The 18,024-nt window shown below is 44.8% G+C and overlaps 1 protein-coding gene across 1 annotated transcript in view; it reads left to right on the forward strand.

The window, feature by feature from the left end:
- The window catches only part of GPC4 (glypican 4), a 66,487-nt gene extending 52,181 nt beyond the window's left edge, over positions 1-14,306 (forward strand). Inside the window, exons 4-9 of the mRNA XM_038164683.1 lie at positions 3,164-3,329; positions 9,082-9,212; positions 9,414-9,560; positions 9,954-10,090; positions 12,273-12,448; positions 13,284-14,306. Of these exons, the coding sequence (XP_038020611.1) occupies positions 3,164-3,329; positions 9,082-9,212; positions 9,414-9,560; positions 9,954-10,090; positions 12,273-12,448; positions 13,284-13,492 (966 nt within the window). The 3' untranslated portion in view covers positions 13,493-14,306. The remainder of the gene's footprint in view (positions 1-3,163; positions 3,330-9,081; positions 9,213-9,413; positions 9,561-9,953; positions 10,091-12,272; positions 12,449-13,283) is intronic.
- The last annotated feature ends 3,718 nt before the right edge of the window (positions 14,307-18,024 follow it).

Here is an 18,024-nt window from a genome sequence, read left to right on the forward strand (position 1 = left end):
AGCATATCTGGGTTTACTGTTACATACAATGGCGTTTTAAGAGCTTGCACCTGGTGTGGCAGGGCCAACATTAAAAGCTTGTGAAGAATTGCCAAGGCAACATATGGCACACCCCACTGACAGAGCCAGAGCTGGTCTGGACCGGGTACAGGCCCCGTGCCAAGGGTTAAGGTTCTCCTTGCAGTGATACTCAGGCAGTTAAGCATTTATCACTGTTGTAACGAGGTGTAATTGCTCATAGTCTTCCCCACAACTCTCTCTTAGAGTGATCTGTGATTGTGCCTTCCTGTTGCTTTTTGACACAATAAAATGCCAATTCTAGACTGATGAATTTGCCCGTTGTCTGCCTCTTCACCTGCAACTGTATTGCACAGTAACAGCTTCCCTGTGGGTGACATGCATCACTAGCAGGGCTCAGTTTGGCAGTCACTGCAGGCTGGGGTTTGTCTTTTCCATCACCCCTTTGTGATCACGCTCTGCTCAGCTCTCTGCAGGACTCAAACCTATGTGAGGAAGGAAGCGGAACCTCTCTTGCTTTTAAAATCATCCCGTGTCTTTGCTCAAAGGACCTGATCCAAGTGACAATTGCATATTGCCTGCTGTGGAATGCAGGAGAGCAGCTTCAGTTTGCCCGGCATCTGCTGGGATTCGTAAGGATCTACCCCTATGGAATATCAAAGCGGGGGATGTTGTGGGGCTGCAGCCGCTCGGCGCTCGTGGGACAGGTGGGAACCCAAGATGGGAAGGGGCCTCCTGGGTCATGGCTCTGCAGGTGGCTTTTTGCAGCATGCTGCCTGCAATCCCTTCCATAAAGCTGCAGCTTTCCACAGTAGGGTTGGGGATCCCTCCTGCTCCTCATTCCACTTCAAACTGCTCTAGCGCCTGGCTTGTGCTGTCAACGTTTTCCTAATTTTTCTTCCCAAGGAGGAGGCAGAGCACTCCTATGAGGGCTAGCAGTGCTAGGATGGCCAGGATCAACTGATAAGCCTCTGGACTTACCATGGAGGTCCTGTCACCTACTGTTAGGTGACACAGGAAGGGATTTTTATCAGAGAAACAACTAAACTACTAAACTTGAGTGTCCTTCAGAGCTCTTGTCTCTGGGTGTGAGATGTTATTTAGTTCCCCCTGCCACTTTTTTGTTCTGCAAGGACTGCACCATCTGGATAGCAGATGATACCTTTACATTTGTCTGTTTCCAGTTTTCCAACTATAAATCATCTGATTTAGCTGGTTTCTGTTGCTTAAGCTCTTAGTATTTGATCCAGCTCTCCTTTAAAGCCATGCTGTCCCAATAGGGAGCCTTCTGCTGGGGCTCCTGCTCCCACTGTGCCTTCCAAATCTATATATATAATATAGAATGTGTGTATGCTCTGGAGCATCTGAATCAGATTCCACAGCCACCACAAACAGCTTTCTACATGGGTTCTCCTTTTCCTCAGCCATACAGGCTCTTTGTGGACAAAAGAAGTGTAAAGTGCTGTGTGATGAACATTGCTGGCCAGCCAAAATCCAATGCTGAGCTACATCAGCTGCAGAAAACTGTCCTTCTGTCTCTCTCAGCAGTTCACTTGCCTGCTGAAGAGAAACCATGGGTTTGAGTTGTCAGAAGCACAGCAGATCTTTGTCATCTCTTTCCATAAGAAAAGAGGGTTTAAAATTTTGCTGATGTTATTAACAAAGCCAGCTTGATTATGTAATGCTTTTTCTTTTCTGGTTTGTTTTAGTTGAATTCTGTTGCCTCCTAGTTTTGTGGGCTGTCAGCAAGGTTTTGCACCAGAAGATTAGGCTTAGTTTCTCCATAGTCCTCACACTGAGATGGGCAATAGTAAGGTCCTCAGCATATGTGTGGTACCAGATCTTCCTCATGGACATTCATCTCTACTTAGTCCTCTTGTCCTCTCTGCCGTGAAGTCAGTTCCCAGACCTCCAGCACGTGAGGGCCATCCACATCTCCAGCTGTTTGTGTTGAGGGACTTTGCTCTTTCTCAGGGATGTTGTTTGGCTCCTCCAGCACAGTCTTGGATCACAGCCTCTTTAGAGCACTTCCCTAAATGCCTTACAAGGAGTCTCAGGTGCATTGTTTAAAACAGCAGACACCACTTCTGTTTTGTCAGGCAATCTCTGATTGCATCTTAATTTTCTATTTTCATATGTGTCTAATTAAAACTTAAACTTGCTCTTGAGGGAGCTTCTCCGCCTCAGATGGACCCACCATGTGGTCAGGATGGAGCTAAGCTCCTTGGACTGGCTGGATGGAGATGGTTTCGATGAATGTTTTGAAACTGGGCCAGAGGGTGAATCAAACATGAATGATCATGAGTCACTTTGGAAAACAGCCCTGTTGAGGGCTCAGGGGTGACGTGCCTGCTGCAGACAGCTCCACTCGCACGCCCAGCGGCTGCACCGGGGCCTTTGAGGGTCCTCCCAGCTTGTCCTCAGCTGCAGGGTTGTGGCTGCCACCTCCTTCGGGTGTGGGGAATGGTGTTACTGAGTGTGATGAGTGCTGAGTGTAAATGAACCCGGGTATCTGTCATGTAAATGCTGTGTTGAGGGACTTGAATGTGATATAAAGGAGCTGGTCTCTGTGCTGGAGAGCCCTGCTGAGCGATTGTCCAGGAAGAGCCACAGCCCCGCTGAGGAGGAGGGCATGCTCCCAGTGGGTTTGGTACAGGGATCGTGTCAGACATCCCATCTTGACGTTCCACTCTTTCCTGAAAAATCCCAGCATCATCATCTTCAGCATGTGTTTGCAGCAGGGCTCAGAGAGTGCAGCTTTGTGTGATATCTTTTGACTTGGGTGCATTTTATTGCCTTCCCTGAGCTTGAGTGCTGCCTGTCCCCTTGGAGTGCCTGTCCTTGCAACCCTGAGAGGGGTCCCACGTCATACAGGGTGTCCTACATGGCGCAAATAATGTTTTGCAGAGATGGGGGTGTCTGTGTCCCCTGGAGTGGCAGATACACCCGAGGAGGTGAGCCAGACCCCTTCATCTGTTCCCCCGATCTCTGGAGCACATAAGCAGGGACCAGCCGTGATGCCTGACCCCGCTGTGTCTCTTCTGCACAGCTCTGTCCCACGCACCTTGGGGTAAATCTGTGGGGTTTTTTGCTTTAGTGACTGAGGGCTAATTTTCTTGTCCTTTTTTCTTTCTCTCTCATAAAGGTGAACCCCACGCCGCAGGGAACGCGGGCGCTGCTGAAAATGATGTACTGCCCACACTGCCGAGGGCTGGTGTCGGTGAAGCCCTGCTACAACTACTGCTTTAATGTCATGAGAGGCTGCTTGGCCAACCAAGGGGACTTGGATGCCGAGTGGAATACCTTTATGGGTAAGGCATTATGGGTTAAAACTGCATGTAAGTCTGCACTGCTAGTGTGTCCCTCACTTGAATAGCATTGTGAGTGGCTTTGCTGAGCTGTAGCAGGTTTTTCAGGTATCTGTGATGGGTATCTTTCCCTTCCACACCTCTTGCCATTCACATTAACCTTCAAATAAATGAGAATGTTGTGCCAGTGACTTTTGTTGCAGCAAGCTTTAGGAGGATGGAAGTGGCATGGCCCAGAATGTTTCTTCTTGCTGGATCAAGCATGTGTGCAAGCTGTTTTTTCTATGCTACTTACACCTTGTTGTCACCATACAGCTGTCCTTCCTGAAGTCAGTTTTCTCCTTCAGCAGCCCGGGAGTCTCCTTGCCAGCCATGAAGAGCTTTGGGAAAAGCTGTAGGCCTGGATTTTACACTAAAAAATTGAATAGGACATGTCTGAATCTGTTTTTAAACAGCTCATTTGGTGCTTGGCCGCCATCCTTTTGCAATGTCAGCAGGTCTTGTATGAAACTGTGCTACTGCTTCTGCCATCCTCTTCCTCCTGTTCGTTATTTCTCTTCTGTGCTTATACACAGTATCATGCAATACATAAAATTTAGACTGAAATGCTGAATTCTACTTTGGGTCAAGGCTCATCAGAACTGGCAGTGCATCACATTTTGGGGCACAGGCAATAGATAATGTTAAATGTTTTTGTTCGTGCTGCTTTTCTAGGAGGTTTGATTTATCTGTGATTGAGCATCCTTTGGGAGCAGTCGCTTCACTCTAGTTAATGTGTCATGAAGTGCACATGTAAAGTATCTGCTGCTACTGAAAAGGCTGTGGTACTCTTTCCATTCCACTCATGGAAAAAAAAAGAAGATTATTAGAAAGAAAAGATTTCACTAAGTTGCAACATTAAAAAAAAGGAAATTGCTGCTAGTTGACATTTCAGGCTACATTTATGTCTTAGAACTTGTTTTCCTCTGTTTTGTGCACTGGATTTTCACTTTGCTACCCATGCCAACTGAATGTGTGCAGGGTGTTATTTTCAGAAGGCATTTTTTTCTGTGTGTATTCCATATAGGGAGCTAAATGTAACATTAAGTTTGGTTTCCAAATCATTCTCTGGGAGGCTGACACCCCAGCCCCCCAGTCCTCAGAGCCGTCTTTCTCATGAGAATATTAAGTATTTCAACTACAATTGTTGCTGAAATAGCTCAAAGCCAGGAGACTTGCAAACATCTAGTCCAAGTAGAAAAGAAGAATCCCATGAAAGGGAAGGGCATAATGCCAGAAAACAGACAAAAGCACAAGCAGCTAATTGCTGTAGGTGGTATGCGGCTAAAAACGAACCTCGGGGAAGCCGGCGAGCCCTGTCACACGAGACTGATCAGGGACTGCATACAATAATTAAAGATTATTAAACAAGACAAAATAAATACATGTGATTCCAGGTTGGAAGCAAAGCTTTCTTCTTGCAGTGCTTCCTCCCCAAAGGGCTTCTTGCCCACTCATTACTTAAGTGTGGTATTAAGCTTTGTTACATTTATTGGCAGTATTTGCTTGGTTCTTGCACTCTCGGTTGATGGTGGCAGAGGAGTACAGATACAGAAAACTTAAGCTGTGCTTTCTTTAGACATTTAATAAGTGAACAGGTGCTGGTTATGTTCCAGACTTTGGTTTCTCTCTCAGTTTGCCACTCAAGACAAATTAAATTAAATATATCTGGTGTTTAGGGCAGGACATATGCCACAAATATCTTATGTGTGTGTTTAAAGGTTTAAATAATTAAAGAAATAACACCCCAAAAAATTTCCCCCAAACCACCTCACAAAATCCTAAAATCCCACCTCCATGGTCACAATGAGATTTTGCATTGTGGGTTTTAAGTGCCAAGTTATGGCAATGATTTATTACGAGTCAAAAGCAGATTTTGAACCTATCAAATCAATTTAAAATAGTTCAGTCAGAGAACTTCTAGCAAGCGCTGCAAGTCTATATGAATGTGGGTGCATGTGAAACATGCATTTGTGTGTGCTAGTGGGTCTATAAGTAAGTCAATTATGTAAAGCTGGGATGTAAAGTTTGTAGGTTTTTTGAGACAAGAAGACTTTGTAATTCCTTATTTCTCCAAAGTACCATTTAAAGCTGAGGAGTATGAAATAATGACCGAATTGTACTCTTTTCTCCCCTTTAACTATCTAAATTATTTCTCCCTCTATTCCTGACACAATTGTACACCAATTAGACAGGGGTATACTTTGTTTCAAACAGGCTGTTGGGGGGTTGGAGCCTTCCTGAATGAACAGTGTTAATCTCCAGTGCCTTTTCATTATTTTTTTTTTCTCCACAAAGGTTTACTCTGCTCAAAGATGTCGAATTCAGGCTCCATATACATATCTGGAGTACTACTTTGTGTGCAAAGAATTTTCTCCCCCACCCCGCTTAAAAAAAAAAAAAAAAGATTGTTGTTAATGAATGGTCAAGGTCTTCCCCCTCCTTCCTTCCCCTTTTAAATCAGATCTTGGGGTTAAGACTGAAAACTGCCTTTTGTTCTTCAAGTCAGACAGTGAGGCTGAAGATGTGGGTTTCTGATTATTGGTGGCACAATGAGAAAGAATTGCTTTCCTTCATGAGAGTGAGGTGCTTTGTTGCCAAGGATTGTCTCAATGCCAGTAGCAAGGACAAATGTATGCAAGAGGAAAAGGGTCTTTAAGGGATGGTGCTAGATGGTGTGTCTTGGTTGGTTTTTTTTTCACCTAAATCCACTTCTATCTCCCCATCACAGGGAGGAGAGGCAGTCTTTGTCATGCTGTGTGTTTGCAATACATGGCCCGGGATACGTTTTTCACTCTGACAGAGTTGGGGATTTTGGTGAAGCAAAGCTGAGCCATCTCACCGTGTTTATAAATATCATTTACTTTGCACGAGAGCTGGAGCAAATAATTGTTATTTGTAATCTCTCTCCTCCCCATAATGGAAAATCTTTTTCTGGGAGCTGAGTTGCTCAGAAGGTTGGCTCCTGGAGCTGGGGCAGGAGCCTCCCCTCCTGCGGGCAGCGGTGCTGGCGGCGCCCTGAGCCCCAGCCAGCCTTGGCAACGTCAGACAGGGCTGCCAGAGGGAACCACTGCTGGCCACCACTGCTCTGGGGACACCAGCCAGCTCCTGCTGGGAGGTAAAAGTTTGCAGGATGCTTCCAAAATCAAAACTGTGGATGAGGCAGAGTCCCCCCACCCTCAGCTCTTGCTCCTCCCCATCCCTTTGTAATGAAAGTTTATTTCATTTAGTGTTCCTTGCCAGTATCAATCCCAACTCCAATTACTACTTTCCTTATCTTTTCTCGCCAGCTTTGGCAGCTCTGCTGGAGGCCGAATGCATTTTCTCTATCGGCAGTCAAAGCAGAGGCTGCATTCCTGGGCTGTGATACGTGGAACGCCATGGCACCCCTGCTAACAAAGGACCCAATTGGCTCTACATTCCCATGGTCTTGTGGATGGCCTGCCCGGCTCAAAGTTTACAAAGATGCCAAACAGCCAGAAGAATTGGGGTTTATGTTTCCTTTCAGTCTTTCACAAACACTTTATTGATCTGTGGCCTTTCCTGGCCACTCAGAGAATTAAGTAGTTACAAAATACAATGATTTTTCTTTTTTTATTTTTTTTTTTAAACCTGTGCATTTTGTGTTGTTTTATTATCTGTCTACTCATAATACTTTTATTTGAAATGAGCATCTTCCTGCACACTGCACCGGGATGTTCTTTATGCGCGTGAAAAACCCCAAAAGCTTTGACAATGATGAACACATTTAAGTTGTGCTCCACTTGTTTACAAAAGTCTCCATTTGGTAGCACATCAAAAGCATTTTTCTCTCCTCCGGCACAATGGTATATTCATGCTAGCAGTCATTACTCAGAGATTTGAAGCATCACTTTATTGGAGCCCACCACAATACAGTCTAAGACTCTTTGTTTCATTTGTTATTACCGTCTCCTTTTTTTTTTCTTTTTTTTTCTTTTTTTTTCTTTTTTTTCCTTTTTTTTTTTTTTTTTTTTTTAATGCATTTAGTTCAGACCTGTTTGTAGTCCCTGACGGTGACATTCCAGCCATGCCCTGCAAGAACTCTGTCACTGATGCTGGTGGTGTGTGCCTGCAGAGTGAGGGCCTTTCCTGGGGCCACCAGCTCCTCTGGAGCTCACTCCCTAAACACCCACACCTTGGTGGAGCTGAGTGAGTGAGAGGGGGTTAATTGAATGATAGTCCTTTAACTAATACCCAGCAAATCTTTAGAATACTGAGTTTTCTTTAAAAAGTGGATTTACAGGCTAGGAAGGCATCTGCAGTTCATGTTGGGAGTTATGGTTTTGGATTATTATTAGAATTGTTGTATTTTTTTCTTGTTTTTAATGATAATGATAATAACTTTGCATACTCAAATAGCTTTGGTTTATATTTTTCATCTTTTTTTAAGATGTGATTTATTTAACATGACTTATTTAATGTGATTTATTTAACATGACTTGGGCACTCAGGCAGAGCTATTACTAAATTGTTCAGTATGTAGAGTTTCTTTACAGGGATTTAACAGATAGCCAGAGCCTACAGAAGTTTTCTGTTTGTGCAAAGTACCTTCTGCACTTAGGAGGAGGATGAATGTCATGTGAAAGATGAATAGACTGAGTGTGAAACGCCCATTTCTCGTTAATGGAAGGGGCCAGGCATATCTTAGGAGCAGGGAGGAGCTCCTTGGGGCCAGAGAGGCTGTTCTGTCCTTGTCACTCAGGCTAGGAAAAATTGAGGAATTACATGCAACTGGAAAAAGATGAGTTTGTGGCAGAGCATCATGAAGTGATGCAGGAGAGGAGACCAGCAAATGCTTTTGGGTTGAGGGATAACAGTGAATTAAGGTTGTGATGGGTGAGAAGAGACAAGAGCTTAGTGCCAAGTGTATTCCTGGAGGCATCTTCTAGGGGAGACCCAGAGAGGGGGCTTAAATGCAGTGCAGGGTGAAGCCTTAATGCCTGTAATAATTTCCCAGAGGAAGTAGTGGATGGTCCAGTAGCTGCTGTGTTTAATGATGCATTTGATGAGGACGTGCATGTTGGCACAGGAGGAGTGACCTGGTGTTGGCTGAGAGACTTCCCATCTCCCCTTGCTTAGACATGTGCCAGATACATCATGAGGGCACAGCATTTACCCTGCTCTCACACAGACTCCTTTCCTTGTGCAAATTGTGCATGTGGTGCTAGGAGTTGCAATCCCTTGGCTTCCCCAGACAGGAAAAAGCCTGTAGCTCTCCATAAGGGAAAGATGGTATCAAGGATTGTCTTGGACCCTCGCGTGTTGGTGCCTTGTGCTCAAGACCAGCATGAGGAAGCTGATGGCTTTGAAAGCAGTCTTGAAAAACAAATGACACAAGGCAACCTTTAATAAACGAGCATGGAAAGGAGAGTGTTAGTAATGCTTGTTCTGATGGGAGGAGCTGATTACAGGCTGCTGTTGGCAGGCTGTGATGGCTTTTGATGTACATCAGCCTGTGGTTTGGTGCTGGCAGCCTCTAAGTGCGTGGTGAAGGTGTAGGCTCTGGGAACTGAGCAAAATGTTTCCTGGAGATGCATGCTGGTCAGAGGTGACACTGCAGTGGTTGATGTCCCTGTGCTCAAACTGTTATCCTTCTTAACTCCTATTCCTCAAGCTCCTCCATGAAAAACCTTCGTTTTTCTCTGTGTGGTAGATTCTCCTCCATTGCAAACCTTTGGTTTTCTCTCTGTGTTAGATTCAATGCTGCTGGTAGCAGAGAGGCTGGAGGGACCTTTCAACATCGAGTCTGTCATGGACCCCATTGATGTGAAAATTTCAGATGCCATCATGAACATGCAGGAGAACAGCATGCAGGTGTCTCAGAAGGTAAATGGGCCAAGAGGACACTTGGGATTTTTTAATTTAATTTTTATTTCCCTATTCTTGTCAATATGTTTTTTTCTTGAATGCTCTTTCAAGTGTATATAAAGCTAATGCATTAGTTTGGGCGGGGGCTGCGTTGGAGCCTGGGAAAGGGAGGCTCTTGTGACCTCTTACTTCATAAAATCCTTTTCTTCTCTCACACAGGTTTTCCAGGGATGTGGCCAGCCAAAAACACTTGCCCAAGGCCGGACTGCTCGCTCTGTCTCTGAAGGTGGCTTCACTGCTCGTTTCAGACCCTACAACCCAGAGGAGCGACCGACAACAGCTGCTGGCACGAGCCTGGACCGACTGGTGAGTGCCTGTTCCTGCCACGCAGGTGCTTCATACTCGAGTGCCACAGTGTATAATTTACCATTTTTTAATTGATAGGCTTTCTTAATATTCCGTGGCTGTCTTAAAACTCTCTAAGGGGTGTAATCTGCCCACAGCTCTAGACATTAATTACCTCAGTGCTTCTATGTCAGAGAAGTGCCTGTGTTAAAAGCTTGGCTTATGAATAATATGTGTTTGAGGAGAGTGTTTAATTTTGTATTAAAAAAGTAAATCAACCATCAAAACTCACAGCCTGAAGATCTGGCCTGTACATGTCTGTTGTGATGAAAAAAACCTTCTCAACTTCACTTTTACTGAGCGTTTGGTATTCTGGATTATGTCTTGTGTTCCTTTTTTTATTTTATTTAATAGGTTACTGATGTGAAAGAGAAGCTGAAACAAGCCAAAAAATTTTGGTCATCTCTCCCTGGCAACATTTGCAATGATGAAAAGATGTCTGTAGGCACTGTCAATGAGAATGAATGCTGGAATGGAAGCGCCAAGAGCAGGTTTGGTGATGCTGCTGCCCCTGCTTAACCCTTTCCCTCTCACCCCAGACTTTCCCTGTGTCCTGATCCTTCTCCCTGAGCCCTTTTCTCCTACAGGAGTGATCCCAGCTTGCCCAAGACAGGCTGCTGCCATTACCCCTTTTGTTTTTGTAGATGGGAGAGCTGGAATGTAACGCCAAAGTGTTGTCCCAGCTCTACATGGGGGTTTCTTTTAGAGAAGGGAGCAGAGTGTGGATACCCAAATAGCTCATCTCTCCTTGGACTGAAGCCCCTTACTAGTTGTTCATGGAACTGGGGAGATGATCTGTACAAAATCCTGTATCCCAGCCACAAAGCAGAGGTGCTTGTGTTGTCTGACTGTGCTGCTGCCCCAGTGCCCCCCAGTTGGTGTTTCCACCAGGAACTGGTTTCTTTGTTGAGCAAGGGCAGGGGTGATGGAGGGTGGAGACCTTCTCCACTGCTGAGGTCAGTGGCACAAGGGGGCCAGTGGTTTCATTCACACTTTCTATGGAAAAAAGAGTTACAAAACTCTCTTTTTTTTTTTTTTTTTTTTTGCTTCTAAGGAAGAAATTGCCAACACATGAGTAAGCCAGAGTTTTTCTGTCATATGGTTTATGTAACTGTTTAACTTTTATTTTGGAAATAAAAGTTTCTCTTTATTTTTCTTCTGTTTGCTTACTGAGGAAATAAGCACAATCCAAGATGTTCCATTAAAAAAAAAGGCAAAAAACCGATTGTCTGGGGTTTTCCAGCAGTTTTTCTAAGTAAAAGCAGGTTCTGCCCTTGATAGTTTTGGGCCACAGCACTAAGCCAGACCTCATAACTTTTGCACTGTTTTATGTTGTGCCTAAAACTCTGCCATACTTTGCTAGGGCAATGTTTTGAGTGTATGTGACAAGAAGTGGCTCTGCCTCCTGAAATCTTGTTTATCAGCAGCCTCTATGGGCTTTTCACAGCAGATACCCCCAGTGTGTGCAGGGGCACCAGTATTGAGGGGAGATGGAGGCTTGGCAGCCCTTGGCAAGGAGACAGGGCAGGCTGGAAATCCTATGTGAGTTGGGCCAGATAATTTGCTTTACTATTTTCTCCATGACTCCAGTAAGGTAGAAGTTTGGTAGTCTTCCACACTTTGGTCTCAGACTTCTTTGAAACATATAATATTGACCACAAATAATAACAAAACTTGTCACCACCAATTATCATCGTCATTGTCACTCCCATATATAGGACAGGGTTTGAGCATGCTTTTCAGAGTATGATGACATCCTGGTGTCCAGGATCAGTAGAGTGTGCCAAAGGCTTTTCTCTCTTTTGTGATACTGATGTTGGCATTATAACTAAGAAAAGTAATGTTTTCTTCTGTTAAACTGATCTTTCTAGCAAGTCAGGTAATTGGAGGAAAGGGGAATGTGTCCTATCCCTGCTGTATAAGATGAGACTCCAAATACCTGTGTCAGGAAATGTATTGTGTTGGGTTTTGTTGCTCAGCCTCTCTTTTAAACCAGGAGGCTGTACATGTGTTCAGAGCTGAGCATGTATACCTTCTGAAGCTGAGCATCTTGGCTTTCCCCTTCTCTGATGTATGGGGCTGCAGGATCTCATCTTCATCATCACAGATGTTTCTCCTGCTGGGGTTATTAGGGAAATTGCATCTCATGTCTGCGTGGTGAGAAGCGCACATTTAATATCCCAGCTTGATGGTTAAGGTCCATTACTTAAAGTCAGAATGACACTCTTACCTCCAACAGTTACTATAGAATTCTGTGGGATAACTATGGTCTCGAAGGTTGTGTTCCCAAAAGTGTCATCTAACTGGCATCAAGGCATCTCAGCACCTTGTATTGCTCTGCAGCCTGCACCGAGCTGATTTATGCTGTTGAGAGCCATTATTAATATAAACCCCAGATCTTCCTTTCCTTTTCAAGTTGAGGAGAAAATTGTCATTCCCCTGCCCATGTGGCACAGTGTAAATGAAAACAGTGCTTCCTTCCACATGCTGCAGGGATTGCAGGGAAGGGAGATGGGGTAAGAAGGGCTGTGAGGTGTGGCATGTGGAAGGATGCTGTTGGGCTCAGAATGTCACCCAGACAGAAAGCAGGGATGGCATTGCAGAGTTCCCATGGTGTCATCGGGACCCTGCTGAGCTGCAGCTCTGGTACCAGCAGGAATGGTTTCTTTTCAGGTATGACTTTGCAGTGACTGGAAATGGCTTAGCAAGTCAAGTGAATAACCCAGAGGTTGAAGTGGACATTACCAAGCCAGACATGGTGATTCGCCGGCAAATCATGGCTCTGCGGGTGATGACCAACAAGCTGAAGAATGCTTACAGTGGCAACGACGTCGACTTCATTGACATAAGTATGTTTGCTGTTGTTTGCCTTTTGCTTTTTCTTTTTTCCCTTTTAATTGGATTTCATGCTAACACGGGTAGCTGGTTAAGCTTCAGCTGTGGGTAAGCGTGTTAGTGAGGAGGGTGGGAACCAGCCTCTCCGACAGGCTGTGTGAGGAGGGGTGTTCCCACAAAGCCATAGAATGGTTTAGGTTAGAAGGGACCTTTAAAGGTCGTCATTGCATCACCCTGCAATGAGCTGGGACATCATCTACTACATCAGGCTGCTCAGAGCCCCATCCAACCAGTCTGACCTTGAGTCTTTCCAGAGATGGGAACCTACCACCTCTCTGAGCAGCCTGTGCCACAGTGTTTCACCACCCTCATCATAAAACCATTTGTTCCTTATATCAAATCTAAATCTACTTTCTTTTAGTTTAAACCATTACCTCGTGTCTTAATGCAACAATCCCAGCTCTCTCAGTCTGTCCTCTTAGAAAAGGTGTTCCCTCCTCTGAGTATTTCTGTGTCCTCCTCCTGACTCCCTCCAGCAGACTCTTCCTCTGCTGGGAAGGATACTCCCATGGATGCAGAACTCCATGTGGGGTCTTATGAGTGGAGTAAAGGGGGTGAATCCCCTCCCTTGACCTGCTGCTCACAGTGCTTTGGGCGCAGCCCAGGATGTGGTTGACTTTCTGGGCTGCATCCATCGTGCCCAGATATGATGACTGCACACAGAAATCACATTAGCCAGGGGACCCACGCTTACCTCTCCCAAACACCAGAACAGCCACACGCTTTCCTTTTGCCCCTGCTGTCTTGTGCAGGCAGCAGAGCAGGACAGCAGTGCGTTTGTTTCCCCAGGTGAGGAGAGCAGCGGGGAGGAGAGCGGCAGCGGCTGCGAGCTCCAGCAGTGCTCCCCGGAGTTCGAGTTCAACGCCACCGAGGTCACCGGGAGCTCCAACAAGAGCGACAAGACCGTGAACACTTCTGCTGCCACCAGAAGCGGTCTATCACAAGCAGCCTTGCTCCTTAGCATTTTGTTCTTGGCCATGCAAAGACAATGGAGATAATTGTGCAGCATAGGGGGAGGGGAAAAGACTTTTATTATCAAAGGTAGAAGGCACCTGCTTTCACTTTTATACCATCTAGAGACTTTGCTTTTTAAGTTAATGGACAACAGTGTACAGTTTTTACTATGTTGCCACTGGTTTTAAGATACTGATTTATTTTTTTCCCTTGCTATCCTGGGAATAACAGGAATGGGAAGTACCAGTCTATCCCGTTCACCAAGAGTCCATGTTAGAGGTGGATAACAAAAATGTATATACAAGCCTGTAGTTAGCTCTGCATTTGTGTCTTTATCACTTTTTTTTTTCTTTTACTGTATTTCTTACGAAAACAAAAACCCCAGGGTCTTCTCTTGGCCTGTAACAAGTATGTGTTTCTGAAATGAGAAATATCTGTACAGAAGCAGGTTTTATTTATCATGTTATCTTATGAGGAAAAAATAATTGCCCAACAAGCAGAAAATGTTTCATGTAGTTAACTTCCCATTTATCCACATTATGTTAGTTGCCTTATCTGGAGAGAAGTGGAAGTCATTTGTCTTTATTATGCGGTGAAACAGAAGGTGAAGGCAGAACTGGTCATCGTGCCAAGGGCCCCGTTTGCTTAGGGCATCCATGCCAGGAGCAGGTTGTGCTTGCTTTACAGGAGGTTTGGTTAAATTGGAAGGGACTACAGAGATTTCCCATTCTGCAGACGCTGAGAAGAGTTGTCGTTTGCTCCCCGGGATCCTTGCAATCAGCTGTAACTCCTGTGGGTCAGTTCCCAACGTGCATCCCCCGTGGGAATGAGGCATTAAACTTGTTCGGTTGGAAACAACTTGTCGTCTCGCAGCTCCAAATGCCAACGTGTGTCGTGTCTGCACGTTTGTTAGCTGAATGCTGGATTGATTTTTTAACGGCCTCGGTTCTGGTTCTAAGGAATCCTGTGTGGGAGGGCAGGTGGGGAGGGGTTGGGTTTGTTTTTGCAAGAGTTTTGTTTCTTCTCTGATGGGAGCAAAAGAGAAGGAGCAGGCACTGTTGCAGGTACATGGAAGCAGGAGCTGGCAGGGCTGAAGATGCCTCATTTTGGGTGTGTTTGGTCTCCTGGGATCTTCTACAGCACCTGTAGCTTTTCGGCACTACCTGAGACACCTTCCTCTCTCTACCTGTGCTGTTGGAGTTGGAACAATGTTGTGGTGAACAGCAACTCACAAATAAAAGAAATGTATATTTTTAAGAAAAGAGATGAAATATTTTTTAAAAGAGTTTAGCAAAAGCAACGTCTTTGGAAAGACTCAAAATTATTCTGCACGTCTCTTCCTGTTTTGGATAGCCTTTAGGTCTGGCTGGATGCCTGGATCTGGGCAGGAGAGCAATTCTGAGAGAAAAGGTTTGCTCTATTCCACCCTTGTGTCATAAAGGATAATTTTCTATTTTTATATTGGAGCATTAATTACTTGTTAGCTCAGGGTCAGCATTATACTCAACTTTATTTTCACACCAAATTTCTGCAAAGCTATAAAGACGGAGTATTCTTGGCTGGTATAAATAATTCTGAAGGCTTAATTTTACTAGAAGTAGCCAGTTATTTATTAAAACATGATGTTAGTAGAGTTAAGGATATTCTGGTTAGATTATTTTTCTTTAGAAAATAAATCATGGAACCATAAAATTGAAAAAATTATAAATTTATGTGTGGGAAAAAATGGATTGTAAATAGCTAAGTTGCCTTGTGAGGAATTGGAAAATGTGCTGATACTTAGAAACTACCTCAGTTCTGAGGAATTTCCTTTCTAGCTTTGAGTGCTATTGCTTTTACTTGGTAGAAGTGAATCTGGTCTCCAATATGTAGCTGAAAGAGTTATCCCTATAGACCTTGTTAGATTGTTTTTAATTTAGAGGGTTGAACTACATCCAGCTGTTTTCTTTCAGCAAAGTTCCCTAACAAAGAGAATTTCTGAATTAAATATTGCTGATGGTTTCCATGACTTTTCCTGATTTGTTTGGTTTCATGGCATTTTCTGATTGCCCTTTAATTATTTAAATGGTTCTAGCCATTTGAATTTTAATCCCGAAATAAACAAACCTTAGATGCACTACCATTGTAAATATATCGCAGTAGGGTCTGACTGGATAACCCTTCTGGCTCATACCCAGCTGGCAGGCCAGCAGAGTGAAGTGAAGAAAAAAAGAATTAAAAAAATAAAAACTTCTTCAGAGCTCTGAGATTGGTGGAACAAAAGCCCTTATGTTCGGAGCTGCTGCCTGCTCCAACATCTCCCTTCTTGGCCTAAGTGTTCATATGTAAGAAAGTTGCTTGTAAATTCTCCTAGTTTTGAGTGTTTCTGCTCAGAAAACAAAAACACTTCTGAATTTATATTTGTCATTTGACAACTAATTGCTCACTAATTATTATTGCTTGGTTTGGTACGAGCCACCAACGCAGAGACCTTCCGTCAGATTTCAGCGTGTCCAGTTGATTCTGTTAATAGCACAAGAGACTTCCAGTATATAAAGGACAGATTTGTCACCTGGGGCTGCGGGAAACAAGAGTAAACATTAATGTAGGATGATCAAAAGTTGTGTTCCTGCTTTTATTTTGTGTTTGTGTGTGAAGTTGGCTCTCTGACATGAGCTTGTAAACTAAACCATACGGGTGGAGAAGAGACATGCTGCTCACTTCAGGGAAGGCATGTACTCCCCTCTTTCAGATTTTTTTTCCATATAACCAGTGCCATTATGAGCATGATTTAAAGAAAAATTCCCATATATAGAATTAATTATTAAAGTTAATGGAGCTGGTAAGTGCGCTTCAAATGCAAAATGAAGCAGAAAGGTGGTGTCCTTGGCAGCGTGGGAGGTGCTGTCTCCCAAAGCACTGGAATAAAAAGATCCAGCTCTTAATAGGACATGTTTTAACAGTTCAGTGCCTGTCCTGAAATGGCTTCACAGGTGACATGTGGAGGGGGAAAAGGAGAGCATGTAATGGGACTGTGATCAGAGTCTCTCGTGTTGTGTTGTGTTGTGTTGGTGCCCCCCCAAGGCAGGACAAATGGACAGAGCAACAAGTGGAGTCTTTCCACACTCCAGGGCAGGGTCCTGCTCTTCTCCTGGCTGAGCCAACCTGGGTTTGTCCTCACAGGCAGGATGGTGTATTAATTCTGGAGAGTGCAACCTCTCAGAACAGTGGTCATTTCTTAGACCAGATGGTGCTATTGTTCCCATCACCATCCTGTAATTGCTTTGATGCCTGGCTGGACCAGGCAAGCCCTCTGGTTTGGTCCTGGCTCCTTCCTCATCGTAGCATCTGGTGTTGGGCATCTCAGAGCATGGCACATAAAAATCCCTTCTATCTGTTTGGATGTTTTTACTTACCATGTGTCCTGCAGTAGCTGCCAGCCCTGTTTGTCACCTTTCTCACAATGTCACCCTCTTCCTCCTGTGTGCAGCCCACGTAACCACATCAGTGGCACCTGCTGCTTGTGCCCCTCACTTGCCAGCACAAAACCACAGCATTTTCTCTTGTCTCTGGGGAAGGCCATGCCCCTGGCACATGCCCGCAGCCTGGAGTGGCAAACACCCAGGTCTTGCCAGTGCAGACAAGCCTGGAGCATCCTGGGGACCCTGAAAACCAAGGACTGGGAGGTGTGTGAACACTGGTGGGCATTGCTGCTGCAGGAAAACAGAGCCTGGATAAATCCATCTACTTATTGGAGGAAAACTACTTGTGCTTTGGGTTTTTTTTTTTTAAATGTTGATGGCTTTCTTTTTCCATGTAAGCTCAACTGGGATACCTGCAGTGTCTCTGCCAGATGTGATGGCCAGGGGACACCTGCCTGCAATGGTTCATAAGCCAGCACTGCAGTTCTGGCAGGCTGGCAGGGGGATTGCCTGACCTCTGCTGCTTCTCTTCCTCAGAATGTTCTCTAGGACTGCTAGTAATTTAAAAATAGATGTGAAATGTGTAGAATGGGGTGAAAATTGATGCAGAAACACTGCAGTCCTGATCCCAAATGGTGAACTGTGCTGTGCTTTATGGCATCTTTCAAATTGCTGGGATTTAATGGTTTAAGATCTTTGGAAGACACAGGTTGGTTAGAGATGATGCAAAAGTGGTGGTTTTAGGACCACCTGAGTGTGAACTAACCCTAGTAATAGTTTTAATTTCCTGATAATGCTGTTTCAGGAATCGGGTTTTCTGGGTTTGGTTTGCTTTTCTTGTTGCTTAATCCTCTGCTGTGGTTTGTTTGATTGCTTGTAGCAGTGTAAATTGCCTGGGAAGACACAGCTCTTTATGGGCTTGCTGTAATGCTAGGTTAAGTGTGCTCAAATTGCTGTAATTTGTATCTAATGGATTACATGGATTGAGAGCCCTTTTATAACTGTTGGAGCAAGGAGGGGCTGCCAGCCCCGGGAGGAAGGGAAGGCACCCTGGGCACGGCCAGTCTCTTTGTCCCTCTGCTCTGGGAGAACTGTCCTTTTCATGATCCCAGGGGCCAGACAGCCTGGCACAGCTGAGGACCCAGCTGGGTGCAGGAGGAGCAGGCAGCTGTGGC

The sequence above is a fragment of the Motacilla alba genome, chromosome 4A (genome assembly GCF_015832195.1).
Source record: "Motacilla alba alba isolate MOTALB_02 chromosome 4A, Motacilla_alba_V1.0_pri, whole genome shotgun sequence".
Lineage (NCBI taxonomy): Eukaryota > Metazoa > Chordata > Aves > Passeriformes > Motacillidae > Motacilla > Motacilla alba.